Source organism: Littorina saxatilis, linkage group LG9 (assembly GCF_037325665.1).
Source record: "Littorina saxatilis isolate snail1 linkage group LG9, US_GU_Lsax_2.0, whole genome shotgun sequence".
Taxonomy (NCBI): Eukaryota; Metazoa; Mollusca; class Gastropoda; order Littorinimorpha; family Littorinidae; genus Littorina; species Littorina saxatilis.
This window is the reverse complement of record NC_090253.1, coordinates 55176193-55195393: the sequence shown is the minus strand read 5'-3', so window position 1 is coordinate 55195393 and position 19201 is coordinate 55176193. Positions and strand designations below refer to the sequence as shown.

Sequence of the window (19201 nt, the reverse complement as noted above, 5' to 3'; positions counted from 1 at the left end):
CAACGTCCGGTCAACCCCGGAAACGACCACAGCGGGTGCGTACGTCAGAGGACCTATGCTTCCAGCGAGTGCCGGAAGCGCAGCGCCAGAAACGGCTACCGCCATTGCTCCGCCACACAATGGTCTTCGAGGAAGCCAGGGTGTGACTGAACAGAGGACGAATGCCCGGGGGGCAACGTCCGGTCAACCCCGGAAACGACCACAGCGGGTGCGTACGTCAGAGGACCTATGCTTCCAGCGAGTGCCGGAAGCGCAGCGCCGGAAACGGCTACTGCCACTGCTCCGCCACACAATGGTCTTCGAGGAAGCCAGGGTGCGACTGAACAGAGGACGAATGCCCGGGGGGCAACGTCCGGTCAACCCCGGAAACGACCACAGCGGGTGCGCACATCGGGGGACCTGGTCAACCCCGGAAACGACCACAGCGGGTGCGTACATCGGGGGACCTATGCTTCCGGCGAGTGCCGGAAGCGCAGCAGTCGGAAACGGCTAGACAACTCCGGAAACGACCCCAGCGGGTGCGTACGTCGGAGAAGTAGCCGGAACCAACTGCCGCCATTGCTCAGCCACACAATGGTCTTCAGTGAAGCCAGGGTGCGACTGAACAGGGGTTTGCGGGTCGTGAACCCGCCGAAAAGAGCTGTGTCCCAGCAGGGACTGTCCGACGGCCTCACGAGGGCCTGTGGACCAGCTCGACTTACTTGAATCGCCAACCACAGCGGTAGAAGACGAAGAAGCAAAACATCCGCCCTAGACAACGTCTCGGCCGGAAGCGTCAAAGAAGCCAACAAGGTGACGTCGCCCACAGACAGCGGGACCAACGGAAGACGCAGGCTTGGAACGCGAAAATTTCTTCACAAAGATAACGCAGACACCTGCAACACCTGATCTGCTAACGGCAGAGAAGGCGAGGAGAAGAAACAGGACGTACAACAGTATATGACTGCCCCACAAAGTGTTTGTTCGAGGCAGAAAGAGTAACGAACAAAACATAACAAACATGTTAAATCCGAAACCACGACAAGTCCTACGGACTGGTAGATACCTGCTAAAGCCTAGCCAAGTAAACCACTGTCAGCGACGCTGATACACAAAATGGCGGCCAAGCGATAAGTTACTGGACAAAATTTAGAAGTCCAAAACGGACGAAAATTAAGCAATAACAAAAATTCCTGTCAAAGTAATGACGAAATATGAAATGGCTTACCAACTAACAAAGCAGAAGGCAAAAACGCAGGTAAAGTAAGGAAAACCTCACCATAACATAGGCCTAGCCACATAAATAAGCTGTCAGGAAAGCTGAGCAACCGAAAGTGGCGGCCACAAGATAAGTTACTGAAACGCATTTAGGAGTCCAAACGGACAAAAAGTCAGCAACTATAGATAAATTCCTGTCAAACTAAAGACAAGAAGGAACAAGCTTACCAACTAAACAAAGCAGCAAGCAAGTAAGAAGGTAAAATTACGTTTACCTCCAAAATACATCGGCCTAGCCACAAAAATCTGTCAACTCATGCTGACAACAAAAATGGCGGCCAACAGTAGTCACTGAAATATCACAGGTCCAAACACGGACGAAAATCAGCAACTACAACAAATTTCCTGTCAAAATAATGACCAAAATGGAAAGAGCTCACCAACTACGAAGCAGGAGGCAAGATAGACGGTAACGTGGCCGGTGGGTGTCAAAACAACACCAAACAGCGCAGCCACAGGGGAGCCCAAAAATACAACAACCTGCTCCCTCGAAAGCTGTAAGGTCGAATGATATGAACCACGTGTTCAGTAGCAGTAGTGACATGGCATGCACGAGGGGAGGTAACTCCCCGGGTGTATGGGCATTACCATGGCTACGTTTACACTTTTGTGGTTGGGGTTGCTTCCCTTAGACGGTTAGCCTGTACAGAACCTAGCATCTCCGGGGCGTTAATGCTACATGTGATTCGGAGTAGGAATATGTAATTTAATCAGGTCTTAACTCATTGTCTCCCAGGTACGGATATATCCGTGCACACAGTCATTTCAGTCGCTTCTTGTAACGTCCATCTAACGCCTGCATTCCATCGTGTTGATACACAGTTCCTACAATTCTGAGTGACCTTGCTGCAGCACAGCTGGTCTCGGCTATAAAAACCTTGGTCAACATAGGTGGGGTAGAAAAGGGAGGGATTCTTAATATGGGGGTAAATTTACAGAGGTTATGAACAAAACCAGTTTGTTTGTTTGTTTGTTCGTTCATGGGCTGAAACTCCCACGGCTTTTACGTGTATGACCGTTTTTACCCCGCCATTTAGGCAGCCATACGCCGCTTTTGGAGGAAGCATGCTGGGTATTTTCGTGTTTCTATAACCCACCGAACTCTGACATGGATTACAGGATCTTTTTCGTGCGCACTTGGTCTTGTGCTTGCGTGTACACACGGGGGGTGTTCGGACACCGAGGAGAGTCTGCACACAAAGTTGACTCTGAGAAATAAATAACTCGCCGAACGTGGGGACGAACTCACGCTGACAGCGGCCAACTGGATACAAATCCAGCACGCTACCGACTGAGCTACATCCCCGCCCGAACAAAACCAGTGAGAAAACAGAGTCTTAAAAGGGAGATCCCACTGTACAGCCTAGCTCTTCTACAGCGTTCCACAAGTTCTGGTGACGTGTCAGCTCATTTGCCCATTTGGGTTCCCCACACTATACTCTGAGAGCATAGTCAGCTTCACTCCGCTTTCGTTGGGTAGGCATGCTGGGTCTTTTCGTGTTTCCATAACCCACCGAACTCCGACATGGATTACAGGATCTTTTCCGTGCGCACTTGGTCTTGTGCTTGTGTGTACACATGAAGGGGGTTAAGTCACTAAGCAGGTCTGCACATAAGTTGACCTGGGAGATCGGAAAAATCTCCACTCTTAACCCATCAGGCGGCAGCGACCGGGATTCGAACTCACGACCTCCCGATTAGGAGGCCGACATCTTACCACTGCACCACTTCGTCCGTCGAGCCTAGTTCTAAAGCAGGTGTCCAGACATACAACGTACCGGCATTATGCTGCACATCGGTGATGACGTATTGCACTTCGTTGGTGGTGGGGATCTCTTTCCACGATGCCAGGAACTCTTTCTTGTCCATCTCTCCGTCTTCGGTGAACAGGACATGCTGTGGGATCATGGAGCTGAAGTAGAAGACGTCGATGCTGTTCTTCACCGCCACCTGGTCCATGCAACAAACAACAGTTTAACCCAATGCCTCTCAGGTCACTTAATCTCGCACGCTGGGGAACACATAATTATGCAGATCACAGAACACCCGCTATAAACAATGCTACCTCCTCCTCCTTCGTTCATGGGCTGAAACTCCCATGGTTTTTATGCACATGAACATTTTTACCCCGCCATTCAGGCAGCCATACGCCGTTTTTGGGGGATGCACACTTGGTATTTTCGTATTTCTATAACCCATGCCCTCTGAAATGGATTACAGGATCTTTCCGAATGCATTTGCGTGTACACACAAAGGGGGAGGGGAGGGGAGAGGAGAGGAGAGGGTGGGGGGGGGGGGGTTAAGGCACTAGTAGGTCTGCACATAAGTTGACATGGGAGATCGGAAAAATCTCCACCCTTAACCCACCAGGTGCGGCCGGGATTTGAACTTGCGACCTTCTGCATGGGAGGCCATTGTCTGATCCACTAGGCCACTGCGCCCGTCCAATGTTGGTGTGAAAGTTGTAAGAAAGTCTTACCTGCACCATCAGGAGGGGGTCCATCTTCTGAATCTGTCCCGACGTATTGAGCTGGAGAGACGCGCTGGCACTGCTGTTGGGGATGAGGGGGCTCTGAACCTGCAGGGGCGAGGCTGGCGTCAGACCAAAACTACAAACATCAACACACACACCATGTTCAATCAAGACTGAAGAACAAATTTTGATCAACACAGCATGAGTAATTTTCTAAAACTGAAACAGTGCACAAACAGAGCATGTTGAATCAAGCCTGAGTAATTTTCTAAAACTGAAACAGTGCACAAACAGAGCATGTTGAATCAAGCCTGAGTAATTTTCTAAAACTGAAACAGTGCACAAACAGAGCATGTTGAATCAAGCCTGAGTAATTTTCTAAAACTGAAACAGTACACAAACAAACCTTGTCGAGTCAAGCCTAAAATATAGTCTGGTCAGCACATCATTGGCAAATGAAGATACAGAATATTAATAATAAGAAATAACTTTGCTATGCAGTGGACCCCTTCTCTGTAATCTAGACTGTGAACTTAGGTTCTTTAGTGTGTGCATGCGTGCACACGGGAGTGTTGGCACACCGAGAAGAGTCTGCACAAAGTTGACTTTGGGAAACGAATCCCTCGCCAAACATGGGGATCGAACCCATGCTGTTAGTGACAACTGGTTTTGAAGCCAGCGCCACTACCGACAGAGCTATTTCCTCACCCGTAAAACGTAGTCTAACACCCTGCAAGCCATGGCGTTACGTGGAAACCAATATCATACGACACAGACGCAAGAAGACCGATAACACAAGCTCACCTGTTTCTGTTGAACTGTATGGCAAAGCCTACCATTGGCTGCATAGCTTTGTTGGTGAATGTCAGCTCCATAAAGATCTGTCCGTTTTTCCTGGCGAAGGTGCCGTTTATCTCCAGACCTTTGCCTTTAGACGCTGGTAACCACACCTGCAACAAAAGCCACAATTGTTGCTCCTTGAAAACTGCAGCATAAACTGTGAAATAAATCATTGCTGTGTATGTTGTATGTCAACCAGTAACTAACTATAACACATGTTAAAGGCTGCTAGGCTATCACAGAGAAATGAACCATGAGCTCCAAAATTTGTACCTGTTCACCGACAGCAAATATTTGAATACAAACCATTACCTGAATTTACCTGAATTGACAATTTACAACGAGTCCTTGATGTATAAATGAATACACCACATATGCACACATTGTTTGTTGTTCTTCTTTGTACTCTTTGTTGTTTATTGAACAGTTTGTTGCCCGTTAACCCCTTCACTGCCCACCCCGTATGTAATACGTGGTCATTTTCGGTTTGTCCTACGCCCATAACCATATCTCATACGTGGGATTTGTGTCAACAACATTTCAGGACATTTCTGAAAACTAAATAGGAGGTAACCACTGTCCAAGTACTTGTAGGGGTTCTAAACACATTTCTTTCCCATAGACCGTTCGGATAATGCTGTTATACTGTGGCAGTGAAGGGGTTAAAGCAAGTTACCCAGGACGTCAGCTGACGCGATACAGGCAGCGGAAGGGTTAAACAAATACTGAGAAAATCTTAAAGTTAAAGTCACTTTACTTTATCCTCCTCCTTTCACGGAGGAAGGAGAAAAAAGAGATTCACAAAGTCACCTATGCTTCACAAAACTGAGTGAAGACGACACCATATACAAATATCACTTGTAACATTTCTAATATTTTTACCTCGGCGGGAGGAACGTAGGAGTTTGAGGAGGCTGCACCAAATATATCGCCCAGACCACCAAGACTGTCCATTCCCCCGCCTCCACCAAGCTGTGGAAAGAAGAAAGTCAACTGTAATGATGAAACAGGTTTTTCCACTCAAATTAAAAGAAAAACGTAATTGTTAGCGCAAACTGCAGAATTTTCGTTTCATGCAGAAAGAAGGAAGATAACTAAAGTTATAACATTCAAACAGTTACTTTTAATACTCAAAAGAAAACATGAAAATTTATAATAATTTTCTTATTTATTTATACTTACCAACACAATGTTATTTTGCATATAGCCCCTTAACTACCGAAAGGAAAACGAAAGTGAAACTAGAGTTATACCCCAGAGTGGCCGCCCTTGCCGGATGGCGCTAGCAGTGCTTGGCGCCAAAACCAGCGTCATCCGGTCACGCGGGCGCCATCTTCACTTTACCCTTTTTCGCTGACGTGTCAACATCGTTGGATACTATTCGTCTGCGTTTTGGATATAATTCGTTTGTGAACTTGGTGATCTTCTTCAATGGAATAATAAAAAGAAGAGAAGAAGATCATTTGTGCTTTTGTGCCACGGATCCTTATATCTTTTGGCTCAAACATTTCATTTCATTGAGTCATACTATTGACAATCTTGTACATAACTTTACTTCCTCTATTTATCAGTGGAAAACCCGAAAGTCCACGGCCGCGCCCCCATGAAGGTGAGGCTTTTTTTTTTATTATCTCGTAGGGACAAAGAACAAAGTTTTACTTTAAAAAAACGGATTTTCCGGTTTTAAAAGTTTTCAAAAACCGGATTTCCGGCGAGAACCGGAAAGGTGTTAGCCCTGATTCATTCACTTGAGCTTTGGCCCAAGCAAACAGTCTGTGATGCTCATTCTTCACCCATCCTCCTCATTTCCAAACACTGTCAAACATTCCTCTGAAGACAGAAAACAGGCGCTTGTAGGGCAGGGTGTTTGCAAACGACCGTACACGTAATCTTCTCATTTAAATGAGTCACTTTCTTTGTGCCAAGAGTGTTAAAGCCAGAGTACACTCAACAACATCTCCAAACATCAATCATACAAAAGAGATGTATTTATTGTTATCAGCAAATAACTCACTTTACTATTACTTACCAGAGAATCAAGACCTTCGCCTCCCAAGAAGTCGACGACACCGCTCTGTTGAGGCTGCGACTGCTGCGGCATTTGTTGGTACATCTGCTGTTGCTGGAAGGGGGTGGGGCCGCCCAGGTCCATGTCCAGGAGGTCGCCGATGAGCGAGTCTGCACCGGGAATGACCGTGGCCTGGGGAGCGCTGGAGACATTGCTTGTTGGAGACTCCAAGCTGCTGGCTGGTTGCGCATCCATGCTGTCACTGCAGACACACATTTTAAGTGTACAAGGCATGTCAACAGTACCTGCTATTCAGACTTGGTCATGGGACAGAGTTTTCTTCTACCCGAGATTACGTTGATTGTCTAACAAACCCGTCATGCTACGGAAGCGTGGTACATACAATCTTGCACACGCTTGTTTTAGTAGCGGCAAAGAATGAAAGCATCAGACGTCTTTCGTTTTTAAAGTGAGGTCGAATCTCAACATCATGACAAGAAGTTTTCAAATCAAACGTTTTCTTTCTAGCAACAATAATTCACAGACAACAACAGAAGGTGAGGGCTGCCATCTTGGATTCAGCAGATACCAGTCAATTCCAAAAAAGCTAGACCTCACAGACTTAGTGAGACTGCACTGTTACATGGTGTGATGAGTCACATTTTCACTTGATGTCATAATTCCTCTGTAAAGCGCTTTTTAACAAAGATGATGGCTAATCACCATGTCCTCAGTTTGTACCTCCCAACCTCAAATCTCTTCACATTGCTTTCTCTCTCCCTTGCACCCCCCCCCCCCCCCCTCACAACCACCACTTTTACAATGAATCACAGATTTCTGAGACATTCGAAATTCTCTTACCATGCTGCTTCCCCCCCCCCTCTCTCTCCTCCAATCTGGGAGGCAGGGAGCGCCACAGGGAGGCCTTGACCCTCCCCCTCCCCCCCAACCAACTCCTCCACCTATCCCTCTCCCCCACCTCACCCACACACCCCCCTACCACCAAAAGTACCAACAAGACTCACGACTGCGATCTGGGCGGCAGGGAGCGGCGCAGGGAGGCCTTGCCCTCCACAAAAGCGTTGGGAGGTTTGTGGTAGACCGACGCCAGGCTGGAGATGTGGCAGATCAACTCGTCCAGCAGTGTGGGTTCCAGGAGGTCCGTTTCTTCCGAGATGAGCGGCTTTTCGGCCAGCACCACCTCCTTGGCAGCGGCAGGGTCGGTGGACAGCAGACGCCAGTAGATGTAGCCGCGGTCGCGAAGGTCAGGGTTGTCGCTGTCCTGGATACGGAGAGGGAGAGAATGTTTTACTGTTGGAGTTTTGGTTGGTAGTTGGTGGTTCAGTGAAAGAGTGTTCTTGTGAAATGCAAGTTTGTCATGTGTGTTTTGTTTTATTTATGACATTTCTGCAGGTATCAATCACACACACACACACACACACACACACACACACACACACACACACACACACACACACACACACACACACATGTGCCTGCATGTATGCACACACTCACACAGTCACACACATACACTATCACACACATGTCTGCAGCCCTTTTCAACACAAACCTACTAAACGCACTTCATACCATGACCAAATACCCATCCTTAATCATAAGAAAAAAACTAAACACCTGCATAGAAATGTTACCTGTGTTGCCAGTGAGAGCACCTGCTGCACCAGCTCCTGGGTGTCTGTGGGGCGCTTCAGGAACAGCTTGACAATGGCTGTCAGCAGCTGCAGTTGCACCTACACAAACAGATGCAGTGTCAGTTCATGGGGTATGTGAATCACAGCTACCCCTCAGGCAGAAACATGCCCTTCCAGCCAGGTGGTTTTACATTTTCAATGCTACTTAATTCTAAATAGACATCATCTATTCTCTCTCTGGCTAAAATCAATGACCAGAAACAAGAAGGGCAAAGCCCATACGACTCACATGCTTGACCTTGACATGACATTGACCTTCAGGGTCAAGGTCAAATAACTAAACCTAGCAATGACATCATACACTAAGAACTGCTTTACACATTTTTCCTACCAAAATACATGTGAACTTGACCCAAGGTCAAGGTCATCCAAGGTCATGCAACACAAAGCTGTTAATTCAAGACATAGGAAGTACAATGGTGCTTATTGGCTCTTTCTACCATGAGATATGGTCACTTTTAGTGGTTCACTACCTTATTTTGGTCACATTTCATAAGGGTCAAAGTGACCTTGACCTTGATCATATGTGACCAAATGTGTCTCATGATGAAAGCATAACATGTGCCCCACATAATTTTTAAGTTTGAAACAGTTATCTTCCATAGTTCAGGGTCAAGGTCACTTCAAAATATGTATACAATCCAACTTTGAAGAGCTCCTGTGACCTTGACCTTGAAGCAAGGTAAACCAAACTGGTATCAAAAGATGGGGCTTACTTTGCCCTATATATCATATATAGGTGAGGTATTGAATCTCAAAAACTTCAGAGAAAATGGGAAAAATGTGAAAAATAGCTGTTTTTGAGACAACATTTATGGCCCCTGCGACCTTGACCTTGAAGCAAGGTCAAGATGCTATGTATGTTTTTTGGGGCCTTGTCATCATACACCATCTTGCCAAATTTGGTACTGATAGACTGAATAGTGTCCAAGAAATATCCAACGTTAAAGTTTTTCGGACGGACGGACGACTCGGGTGAGTACATAGACTCACTTTTGCTTCGCATGTGAGTCAAAAATGGACCAGACTGACTGTGCCCTCTCTGAGCTGATAATGGAAGGGCGCTGGTTCTGTGCGACTCTTAGTTTTCGATATTGGTGTGACTGACGAAGAACAGGACGTCACATTCCAAATAAGCATGACTATGTTGCAGGTGGAAGCCGCTGAGATTGCATTTCTTCGGGAGGTTTCCGCAAAAATAGATATTACACGATTTGCGCGAAACAGTTGAGAAGAAGACGATCTCTGAGATCTCTGTTCGTCTCGTGATAACGTTATTTTGTATGATAACGATTCACTTGCAAACTAAAGTATACAATTTGGTGTGTCAGTGGTAAATGTAAATAGAAATGTGTAATACAGACAAAGCAAACAAATAAACGTGTTTTTCTCGTGAAAATGTTGCGTTGTGCAGGTGTTTGGGTGGCCACGAGATGTACACAAAGCAAAGTGGGGGACGGACTCTGCTCTGTGCTGTAACACTGGCAAGTTCAAAACACGAGAAAAACGATTCCGTTATGTGGGCAGCCACGGGGGATGTATGTATTTTTCAAATGGTTGTAAAATAAATCTTGTATTTATCACCGTACTCAGGCCCTGTTCTTTTTTTCGTCACACCTAAAACCGTTATTTCTTGTGAGCGACGCAGCATTATGAAGCCTCAAAAGACAACGCAGCTGTCTTGGGGCTGTATGCATTTTAAGGGGATGTGCACAATAATCAGATGAGGAAGTCTAAACTGAAGTCATACACTCGGGAGAAAAAAAAGAAAAAGCCAGAAAAGTCTGACACTTATATGAACAAAGCAGAAATCTTCTTTATTTGGTGTTTAACGTCGTTTTCAACCGTTCAAGGTTATATCGCGACGGGAAAAGGGGGGGGGGGGGGGGGGGGGGGGGGATGGGATAGAGCCACTTGTTAATTGTTTCTTGTTCACAAAAGCACTAATCAAAAATCCAGGGGCTTGCAACGTAGTACAATATATGACCTTACTGGGAGAATGCAAGTTTCCAGTACAAAGGACTTGACTATATTCTATACAAGAAACACTTAACAAGCAGAAATGTTTGCCACCTGTCTACACAGTGACTGTTTTTCTACACCCATGCTCGCCCCCTCCCCCCGTACCAGCCCCAACTGGGAGGCTTTCTTATTGCCCATCAACTTCCTTACAATAACATTTTCAGGTTTACGTCCAGCCCATGTTTACACATCGCTCGTTGAGATTCAGAAAGGCTTACCTGCGTGTTCTCATCCTGAAAGCCCTCCAGAAAACTCTCCAGCAGTTCATCGGCATTGTCGATACGCTCAGCATATTCTCCGATGATCCAGATCATTGAAGCTCTGAAATTCAATGCAAACTGATTGAAGATAGATGCTTAGCTTTATTTTCCCCCCCAAAAATCTGACTGAGTAACATGCACTGAGGCAAGGGCAAGGTCTTGATTCTAACACACAAATGTTTCATCAGACCTCCTTTCCTGATATTTTCCTGAATGTTTTCCTCGAATTCTTCTTCTTCTGCGTTCATGGGCTGAAACTCTCACTTACACTTGTTTTTTGCACAAGTAGGTTTTAAGTGTATGACCGTTTTTTCCCCGCCATGTAGTTTCCCTCGGATGACACAACAGTTCTTTTTCTAAACCCAACCGCTCGCAGGAAATCTGATATTTTACTATAACTGGCTACTGACTCGGTTGCACAAGGCCTGCTCCTGTTTCGAGCACTAAGGTTGGGACTAGACCCGACAGTGAGCATAACCTGTACCCTGATTAATGGGTCTCATAAACCCTAAGCACGTTAGTCCACATGCAAGATGCAGACTAGATGATAACTACCTTACTAGAAAACACATGCTTGAATGAAGTTTGTACATGCCCACAAGACACAGAGGCATTTCCCAACCATAGGTAGTTTTAACTCTTAAAATGCCATGGTTGAAAAGAAAAGGTGTTTGGTACTGACCTTGCTTCAGGCTCATCCAGTGTGTCAAGGTTTTCACACAGTGTGGCGATGATGCTCTCATACTTGTTGGGGTACTTGCGGAAAATGTCCTGAAAACAACATGCAAACATTGTCAAAGAAAAACAAGTCGCGTAAGGCGAAAATACAATATTTAGTCAAGTAGCTGCCATTTTTCAGCAAGACCGTATACTCGTAGCATCGTCAGTCCACCGCTCATGGCAAAGGCAGTGAAATTGACAAGAAGAGCGGGGTAGTAGTTGCGCTAAGAAGGATAGCACGCTTTTCTGTACCTCTCTTTGTTTTAACTTTCTGAGCGTGTTTTTAATCGAAACATATCATATCTATATGTTTTTGGAATCAGGAACCGACAAGGAATAAGATGAAAGTGTTTTTAAATTGATTTGGACAATTTAATTTTGATAATAATTTTTATATATTTAATTTTCAGAGCTTGTTTTTAATCCGAATATAACATATTTATATGTTTTGGGAATCAGCAAATGATGGAGAATAAGATAAACGTAAATTTGGATCGTTTTATAAATTTTTTTTTTTTTTTACAATTTTCCGATTTTTAATGACCAAAGTCATTAATTAATTTTTAAGCCACCAAGCTGAAATGCAATACCGAAGTCCGGGCTTCGTCGAAGATTACTTGACCAAAATTTCAACCAATTTGGTTGAAAAATGAGGGCGTGACAGTGCCGCCTCAACTTTCACGAAAAGCCGGATATGACGTCATCAAAGACATTTATCAAAAAAATTAAAAAAACGTTCGGGGATTTCATACCCAGGAACTCTCATGTCAAATTTCATAAAGATCGGTCCAGTAGTTTAGTCTGAATCGCTCTACACACACACACACACACACACACACACACACACGCACATACACCACGACCCTCGTTTCGATTCCCCCTCGATGTTAAAATATTTAGTCAAAACTTGACTAAATATAAAAAAAGAACTTGGATAGAGATGTTAATTATGTGTTTATTTTCAAAAACTTACCGTACTTTCCGGGTGACAAGGCGCTTCGTTATCTAAGACGCACCCCCTTCTTTTTAAAAAATATTGTAATCCAGTCACCCATTGGACGCAGGGGGCCGATAGGGCGCACCAAAATGACCCAGTTTTTGCCATGAGAGGTGGTTCCCCTGTCATATCTGAGAGAGGAAACACTTCCTGCATCGGGGTCAGTGACCGGTCAGTGACCGACTTTAACTGAGTGAAAATATGTGTGCTCTGTGTGTGCGGCCAGATCAAAGGCATTGTGATAGCTGGGTGGCCTTGTTAAAAGACACGACCTTCTTCCCAGGGGTCAATGACCCAGTTTTTGCCATGAGAGGTGGTTCCCCTGTCATATCTGAGAGAGGAAACACTTCCTGCATCGGGGTCAGTGACCGAGTTTAACAGAGTGGAAATCTGTGTGTGCGGCCAGATCAAAGGCAGGGCAGTACCTAGTAGCTGAAACATGCATTATCACAAGTTGTTTGACTGGTACTCAAGCGGTCTCTTTGATTTTTTTCGTATTTCATACACAGATTAGGCGCTTCGTTATACAAGACGCAGGGGTCGAACTCGAGGAAAAAAGTCGCGCCTTATGACCCGGAAAGTACGGTACTGAACACAAATGGCAAAGCAGCAAAGCACTGAAAGAGGTGCTTTTGGTTTAAAACAAAGTAACATGAGTGAACAGCACTAAGAGTCAAGCAAAAACAAATTCAATTTTACAAAACAAAATAGTTAAATTTTACACCTGAGTGCCAGCAAAAAATAACAAAAACATATGCAAACAATGAACAGAGAATTCAAATAAATCAAAAGAAAACAAATACAAAAATGTTTAAACAATTTTTTCAATCAAATCTAACAGTGGTTGCAAACCTTGATGACGACGATGGCCTCCTGCACGACGTAGTTGACCTTGGTCTGGATAAGGTCGAGCAGTGTACTGACACAGCGCTCGGCTGCCTGTTCCACCTTAATGGCACAGCGACCGATGGCTCGCACCGACTTGCGCACAAAGTCAACGTCCACCTCTGTGGCGTACCTGGAAAACCAGAAGCCATCCTTAATGTGGGAAATCTGGCAAAATTCTCAACAACTCAGACTGATCATCAGAACTTGACTAACAAACAAACGTTGCAAACCCAATAGAACAGAGAAAAAAATTCACCTTCTTTATTTACATTAAAACATTGAACATGTTTGAAGTTTTCTACAGCCTATGTAGCAGATAATCTCAAACAGAATTAAACAAAATTTTGAAGAAGGGAATGTGGCCCCAGGATGGGTGTGTGTCTCTGTGTGTGTGTGCGTGTGGGGGTGGTAATGGTGGGGGGGGGGGCTAGGCTCAGGGTTGGGTGTTGGTGTGGAGGGGGTGGGTGGGGGGATGCTCACTGAAAGAGCTCACCACATCTCTTTCAAGCACGACAACTCTTTTTCTCTTTCCTCTATCCCTCAACTCTCAAATATTCCAACCTCCTCTCAGCAACTCCATCCATTCATTCCCTGAACCCCAAAAACTGAAATGATAACATACTCTTTCAGTTCGGCCAGGACCTGAGCAATGTTGCCCTGGTTGGTCAGACGAATCATGATGTCCAGTTTCTCCAGCTTCACGTAGATGGGGTCGTTGTACTTCACAAAGAACACCTTCATCTCCGCCTTCAGAATGTCAGACCTGCCACAATTACAAATATTTTGTGAATTACATTTTTGTGTGTGTGGTTTAAACAGTGTTATATTCAACAATTTATGGACAATGCATAATGATACATGTTAAGAATCAACAACAAGCTCAAGCTTATGGTGGTGACCCTAACAGGAGAAACAAACATACGGATTACAATATCTTGCAGCGAGACTTTAACAGATTGCTATCTAAACCCAAAAAAACAAAATATGCATAAATATATATATATATTTATAAACTTTTTATTTTATTTTAAGGAAATACACGATGTTCGTCGATAACAGTTGGGTTTGTATGGGTTGTGCAAGAGTGATTACCCTTGCTTTTAGTGAGACAAACAATCCACACAAGCTCCTTGTCCACATATTTCAGACTAACCCCTCGTTAGTAACTAGCCTGAGGATTGTATTCACCCTTCCACAACCCATACAACACCACACAGAGTTATACCCACAATTCCTCAATTGATGAGAAGAAAAAAAAATTCAGAAAGAACAGATCTGAAAAACAAAGGGTAGTAGGCACTCTAAATGCATACGACAAGGAATAGGTTCGAATGAGAGAGATTTACGGACACATAAAGAAATGACACAGAAAACATGAAACCAACAAAACACACACACACACACACACAAAACAACTGTTTTCTCTCTGTACCTTTTCTGCACAATGAGGTTGATGTTGCGCAGTGCCACATACTGGATCTCGGGTTCAGCGGAGAGCAGAGTGACGAGGGGCGGTGACAGTTTCTTGACCAGCATGGTGATGTAGTCGCTGTGAGGGTCCAGCATCTCCATCAGCTTCATGATCACCTGTAACATCCGCACCACTTTGGTAAATATTACGGTGAAAACGTTTTTGTTAAATTAAAAGAGTATTTTTGAAACCAATTTACAGTTATTGGACTTTGAGTTGACTGAAGATTTGTTCTATCGACAGATGTATTCTATTAATAATCTTTTGCCTGAAATATGGTCACATGTTGATGGGTGAAAATAGCAGAAAAACAAAACAAAACTTGTTCCAAAACAAAAAACTGTGTAAACTACTGCTAATGTGGCCAAGCAGAAGGGGGGTGCATTATATTACACATATGAAACATTTTCATCAGATGTTTGTCACTGTTAAGACTTTCTTCCTCCCACCCCATTCCAAACTTATTACATGTATTTGCATCCCAGCACAGAGTGGGTCAAAAACTAGCTATCTCTGACCCAAAACTGGAACACTTCCAATGCTCAATGTCTCATTTTTTTTTATTATTTCAATGCCTGTCAAAAATTGTTTTACACCTAACATATTCAACCTGTAACCGTCCCATGTTCACTGCAAGATTCATAAGCTCTACCAACAACTGTGTAAAAGTTACATCCACCGCTATCAATGCTTACCTTGACGGCCGACAGCACAACAGCAGCGTTGGCGTGGGCCAGACGAGGCGTCACTCTCTCACAGATACTGCAACACACCATAACACTACTGTCACCACAAACATTCTCTGGTCAGCAAAACTGTTCAACAGTATTGTACCAGGTATACATGTTCTTTTCAGTTTATAAACCACACAAAGCTAATACTGCGCAATTTTAGAGAGACAGCATTTTTAAAGACATTGCTAATTCATAAATAAAATGTGTGCATATATCTGAGGGTTTAAAGTATGTTTATTTTTGGAAGATGTTCTTCTTCTACGTTCATCTACAATTCCCACGTACATTTCTGTTTTGCGCAAGTGGGATTTTACGCGTATGACTATACTTTTCTCTGCTAATTAGGCAGCCATACCCCGTGTTTAGGGGAGTCAGGGAGTTCTGATAACATTCACTTCTCTTGTCAAAAAGGTTGTAAGCTGAAAGACAGTAAAAATTTAAAAAAAAATTAAACACATTTAAAAAAACAATCACTTTTTTCACATATTGTTGCAGCAGAAATTTTATTCAACATGATTTTTGTACTTACCTCTGTGCCTCCTTGTCATCCTTGGGGTTGTAGTTGGAGATGGCATCCAGGATGAATACCTGACCCCACCTGCACACATTAATCAATCAATCAATCAATCAATCAATCAATCAATGAGTCTTATATCGCGCATATTCCGTGGGTACAGTTCTAGGCGCTCTGCAGTGATGCCGTGTGAGATTTTATACGGCCAGTAGATTGCAGCCATTTCGGCGCATATTTACCTTTCACGGCCTATTATTCCAAGTCACACGGGTATAGGTAGACAATTATTAACTGTGCTTAAGCAATTTTGCCAGGAAAGACCCTTTTGTCAATCGTGGGATCTTTAACGTGCACACCCAATGTAGTGTACACGGGGGGAGGTTCGGACACCGAAGAGAGTCTGCACACAAAGTTGACTCTGTGAAATAAATTTCCGCCGAACCTGGGATCGAACACACGCTGACACCGGCCAACTGTATACAAATCCAGCGCACTACCAACTGAGCTATATCCCCGCCCCATTAACAGCCACTGTCAAAAACAACGACAACAATAACGACACTACACACACACACACTTTTGCTCCAAGCAGCCAAAAACAAAGTCCAACAAACACACATACTCAGATTCCCAACAACAGCTTTTCTTAAACAAGGCTGCATTCATACAGGCCTTTCTGAAGCTTTTTTCACTTTAATCCTTGTACCTGACACATGGCACAGCCCACCTCACGTTGGAAGGCAAAACTGAGTCTCACTGAATACAATCTCCCACCCATGCACCTTTTTAAGATTGCCTAAAATGTGAGAAAATTCTGGTCTTAAAAAGGAGAGGTGTCCTAAATGGAGGTGACAAATCAGAGATAATAAACAGAAACTCTGAGAAAACAGGGTCTTTAAAGTCTATGATTGGGGTTCCTGAAAGGAGGTGGGGGCAGGGTTCCTGCAGGGCAGAGCTGATACAATTCAAGGAGTTTTCAAGGACATTTCCAGGACCAAATAAATGCTTTTCAAGGACATGATTTTCCCCAAATTAATGCAAAGCACCAAGTCATTCCGTAGTTGTTTCCCTTGCCAACTTCCGGGAAGGGAAGCAACTACGGGTGACTAGTAATAGTTAGTTCGTCTGCTTTCGTTTTCACTCGATCTTTTATTCTCCCAAAATGTGTGTACTGTATTTGACGAAAACAAAGGGGGTTGCATTTTTTTTTAAATAAGACAAGCTGCTGACGAAATGTATAGGCAACAATTTGGAAAAATCAAGTACTTTTCAATGACTATTTAACAAAACTCTATTTTCAAGCACTTTTCAAGGCCTGGAAAAGGTTTTCCAATTTTCAAGGAGTTTTCCAGGGTTCAAGGACTCTGTACGAACCCTGTGGGGGTAGGATGGGGGTGTGTGTGGGTGTCCACGGTGTGAGGAAAGTGGTACATACTCTGAACACTCGTTGAGAGCAGTCAGCAGCTTGTTGATGGTGCCGATGTTCATCTCCAGACTCTGCTGAGCTGTGGGAGATGTCTCCAGGATCTCAGAGATGGCTGCCACAGCATTGGCAACAACCTGCAACAGTGTGGATCAAGTTGAGATCAAATTGTCAAATTGTGATACAGTGAAACAGAATTAGAGATGTCTATACAATCAACAAAATGTCTCAGGCTTTTACATTATTCAAAGCAGCACGTACAATATTGTAACATGAATTCAATGATTCAACTGACCACCCAAATCAAATTAGTTTCAGAACAACAAAAAGCAGCAATGCCAATGAAAAAGAGTGGCACAATAAAGTCATGGTTTTGTCAGTGCTTGCCTCTGTTCAGGTACCTTGTAGCACAAAGAAATAGCTGTAGTACATGGTACTACTAGACATGTCAATCCACCTCAAACTGGGATTCAGAAGGCTAAATTTGACTCCAACATCATGAACTCATCAAGTTCTTCTTCTGCATTTGTGGGATGCGACTCCCACGTACACTCATAGGCACAGGTAGGATTTTATGTCCATGGCTTTTTTCCCTCACCATTTAGCCAGTCATACTCTGATTCCTGGGGAGAATAAACTGTTGAACTAATAGGAGCTAAGTTCAAGCTATGATGTACCTTGTTACAGGGGTTCAATCACTCACCATGGGGTTTGAATCCGACAGCAGGTCCTTCAAGAGATCCAGGAAACCCTGATCCTCTACCAGCTGAGCGTTGATGTCGTGCATCTTAGCCACGCACACGGCCGCTGTCTTTCGCACGTACGGGTCCTCGTCCTTCAGGCACTTGCGCAGAGGTTCGCACAGGTACTCCGTGATCTTGTCCACCCGGATACAGCCCATGGTGCGCACAGCTAGTGCACGGATCAGAGGGTTCGAATCCTCACAGTCCTGTTGGAAAATTAAACAACTGCTTTAAAACTTGAGGAAGCTTAAACCAAACGTAAAGAGTAAATTATTCTGCAGTTGATAATATGTAAAAAATAATTTCCTGATAAAAAAACCCACTTATTGACCGATCTCTGAACAAGGCAGATTATTTCTTCGACTCACATTTCTTCGGGAAGAAACCTGTGGCACTGAGCTCTCAAGTTCACCCATCCACAGTCACTCAAAGAGTCAAACAGTTATGATCAGACTCACATGCAAACACACACACATTCTCAGTCACACTCAAAGTCAAACACACACACACACATATACACACACACATTATATAATGTGATATCATTTTTAAACAGGCAATGCATTGCTCCTATTTTTAGGCTTATTTTAGTACAGGGTTCATACAGACACCTGACAGTGAAATTCAAGGAGTATTCAAGGAGTTTTCAAGGAGTATTTCCGGTATCCCAGCTCCACCATGGCAGGCTCCAGAGAATCAATCAGGCTGGTTGCATAAGCATGTCCAAGAAATTTGGAAGCGTAGTATTCCGTTTGGACTTGCTGCCCGTTCCAGCAACGAACAAAAATGTCAAGTTGCTTCATTTTGATGTGCTTGTTCAACGTTTCGTCGAACAGAAGAACGTATCCGGATTCCTCCTTCACTCGTTTTTTCAGCAGCGAATGAAAATATGGCGCAAGGCCGAAAGTACTTAGATACCTGGTCTTCCCCTCTCCACATTGATATCCCTTCGCTACTTGGCTGTCGGGGAACATTGCCTGGAACAGTTTGGAGTTGTTCTCACACGACTTGAAACTGTAGTGCGAGTTCACAGCGTTCATTGTCCACATGACTTCCGATTTTAAAACATCGGTCTTGGTGCAAAATGATGAAAGAGTCCGAGAGGACGTTGGCATCGCGGGACACGGGGTTGCAGT

General features: G+C 44.2%; 1 protein-coding gene across 2 annotated transcripts in view; it reads right to left on the bottom strand.

Moving 5' to 3' along the window:
* Positions 1 to 19201, bottom strand: part of LOC138976512 (AP-1 complex subunit beta-1-like) — a 31736-nt gene that overhangs the window by 8764 nt on the left and 3771 nt on the right. For both annotated transcript variants that reach the window (XM_070349374.1, XM_070349375.1), the window contains exons 5-20: positions 18026 to 18271; positions 17335 to 17459; positions 15915 to 15983; positions 15347 to 15413; positions 14613 to 14767; positions 13803 to 13943; positions 13145 to 13310; positions 11258 to 11346; positions 10534 to 10636; positions 8234 to 8332; positions 7604 to 7860; positions 6600 to 6840; positions 5453 to 5542; positions 4535 to 4680; positions 3737 to 3866; positions 3036 to 3207 (exon numbers count right to left, since the gene is read on the bottom strand). In XM_070349374.1, the coding sequence (XP_070205475.1) occupies positions 3036 to 3207; positions 3737 to 3866; positions 4535 to 4680; positions 5453 to 5542; positions 6600 to 6840; positions 7604 to 7860; positions 8234 to 8332; positions 10534 to 10636; positions 11258 to 11346; positions 13145 to 13310; positions 13803 to 13943; positions 14613 to 14767; positions 15347 to 15413; positions 15915 to 15983; positions 17335 to 17459; positions 18026 to 18271 (2296 nt within the window). The remainder of the gene's footprint in view (positions 1 to 3035; positions 3208 to 3736; positions 3867 to 4534; positions 4681 to 5452; positions 5543 to 6599; positions 6841 to 7603; positions 7861 to 8233; positions 8333 to 10533; positions 10637 to 11257; positions 11347 to 13144; positions 13311 to 13802; positions 13944 to 14612; positions 14768 to 15346; positions 15414 to 15914; positions 15984 to 17334; positions 17460 to 18025; positions 18272 to 19201) is intronic.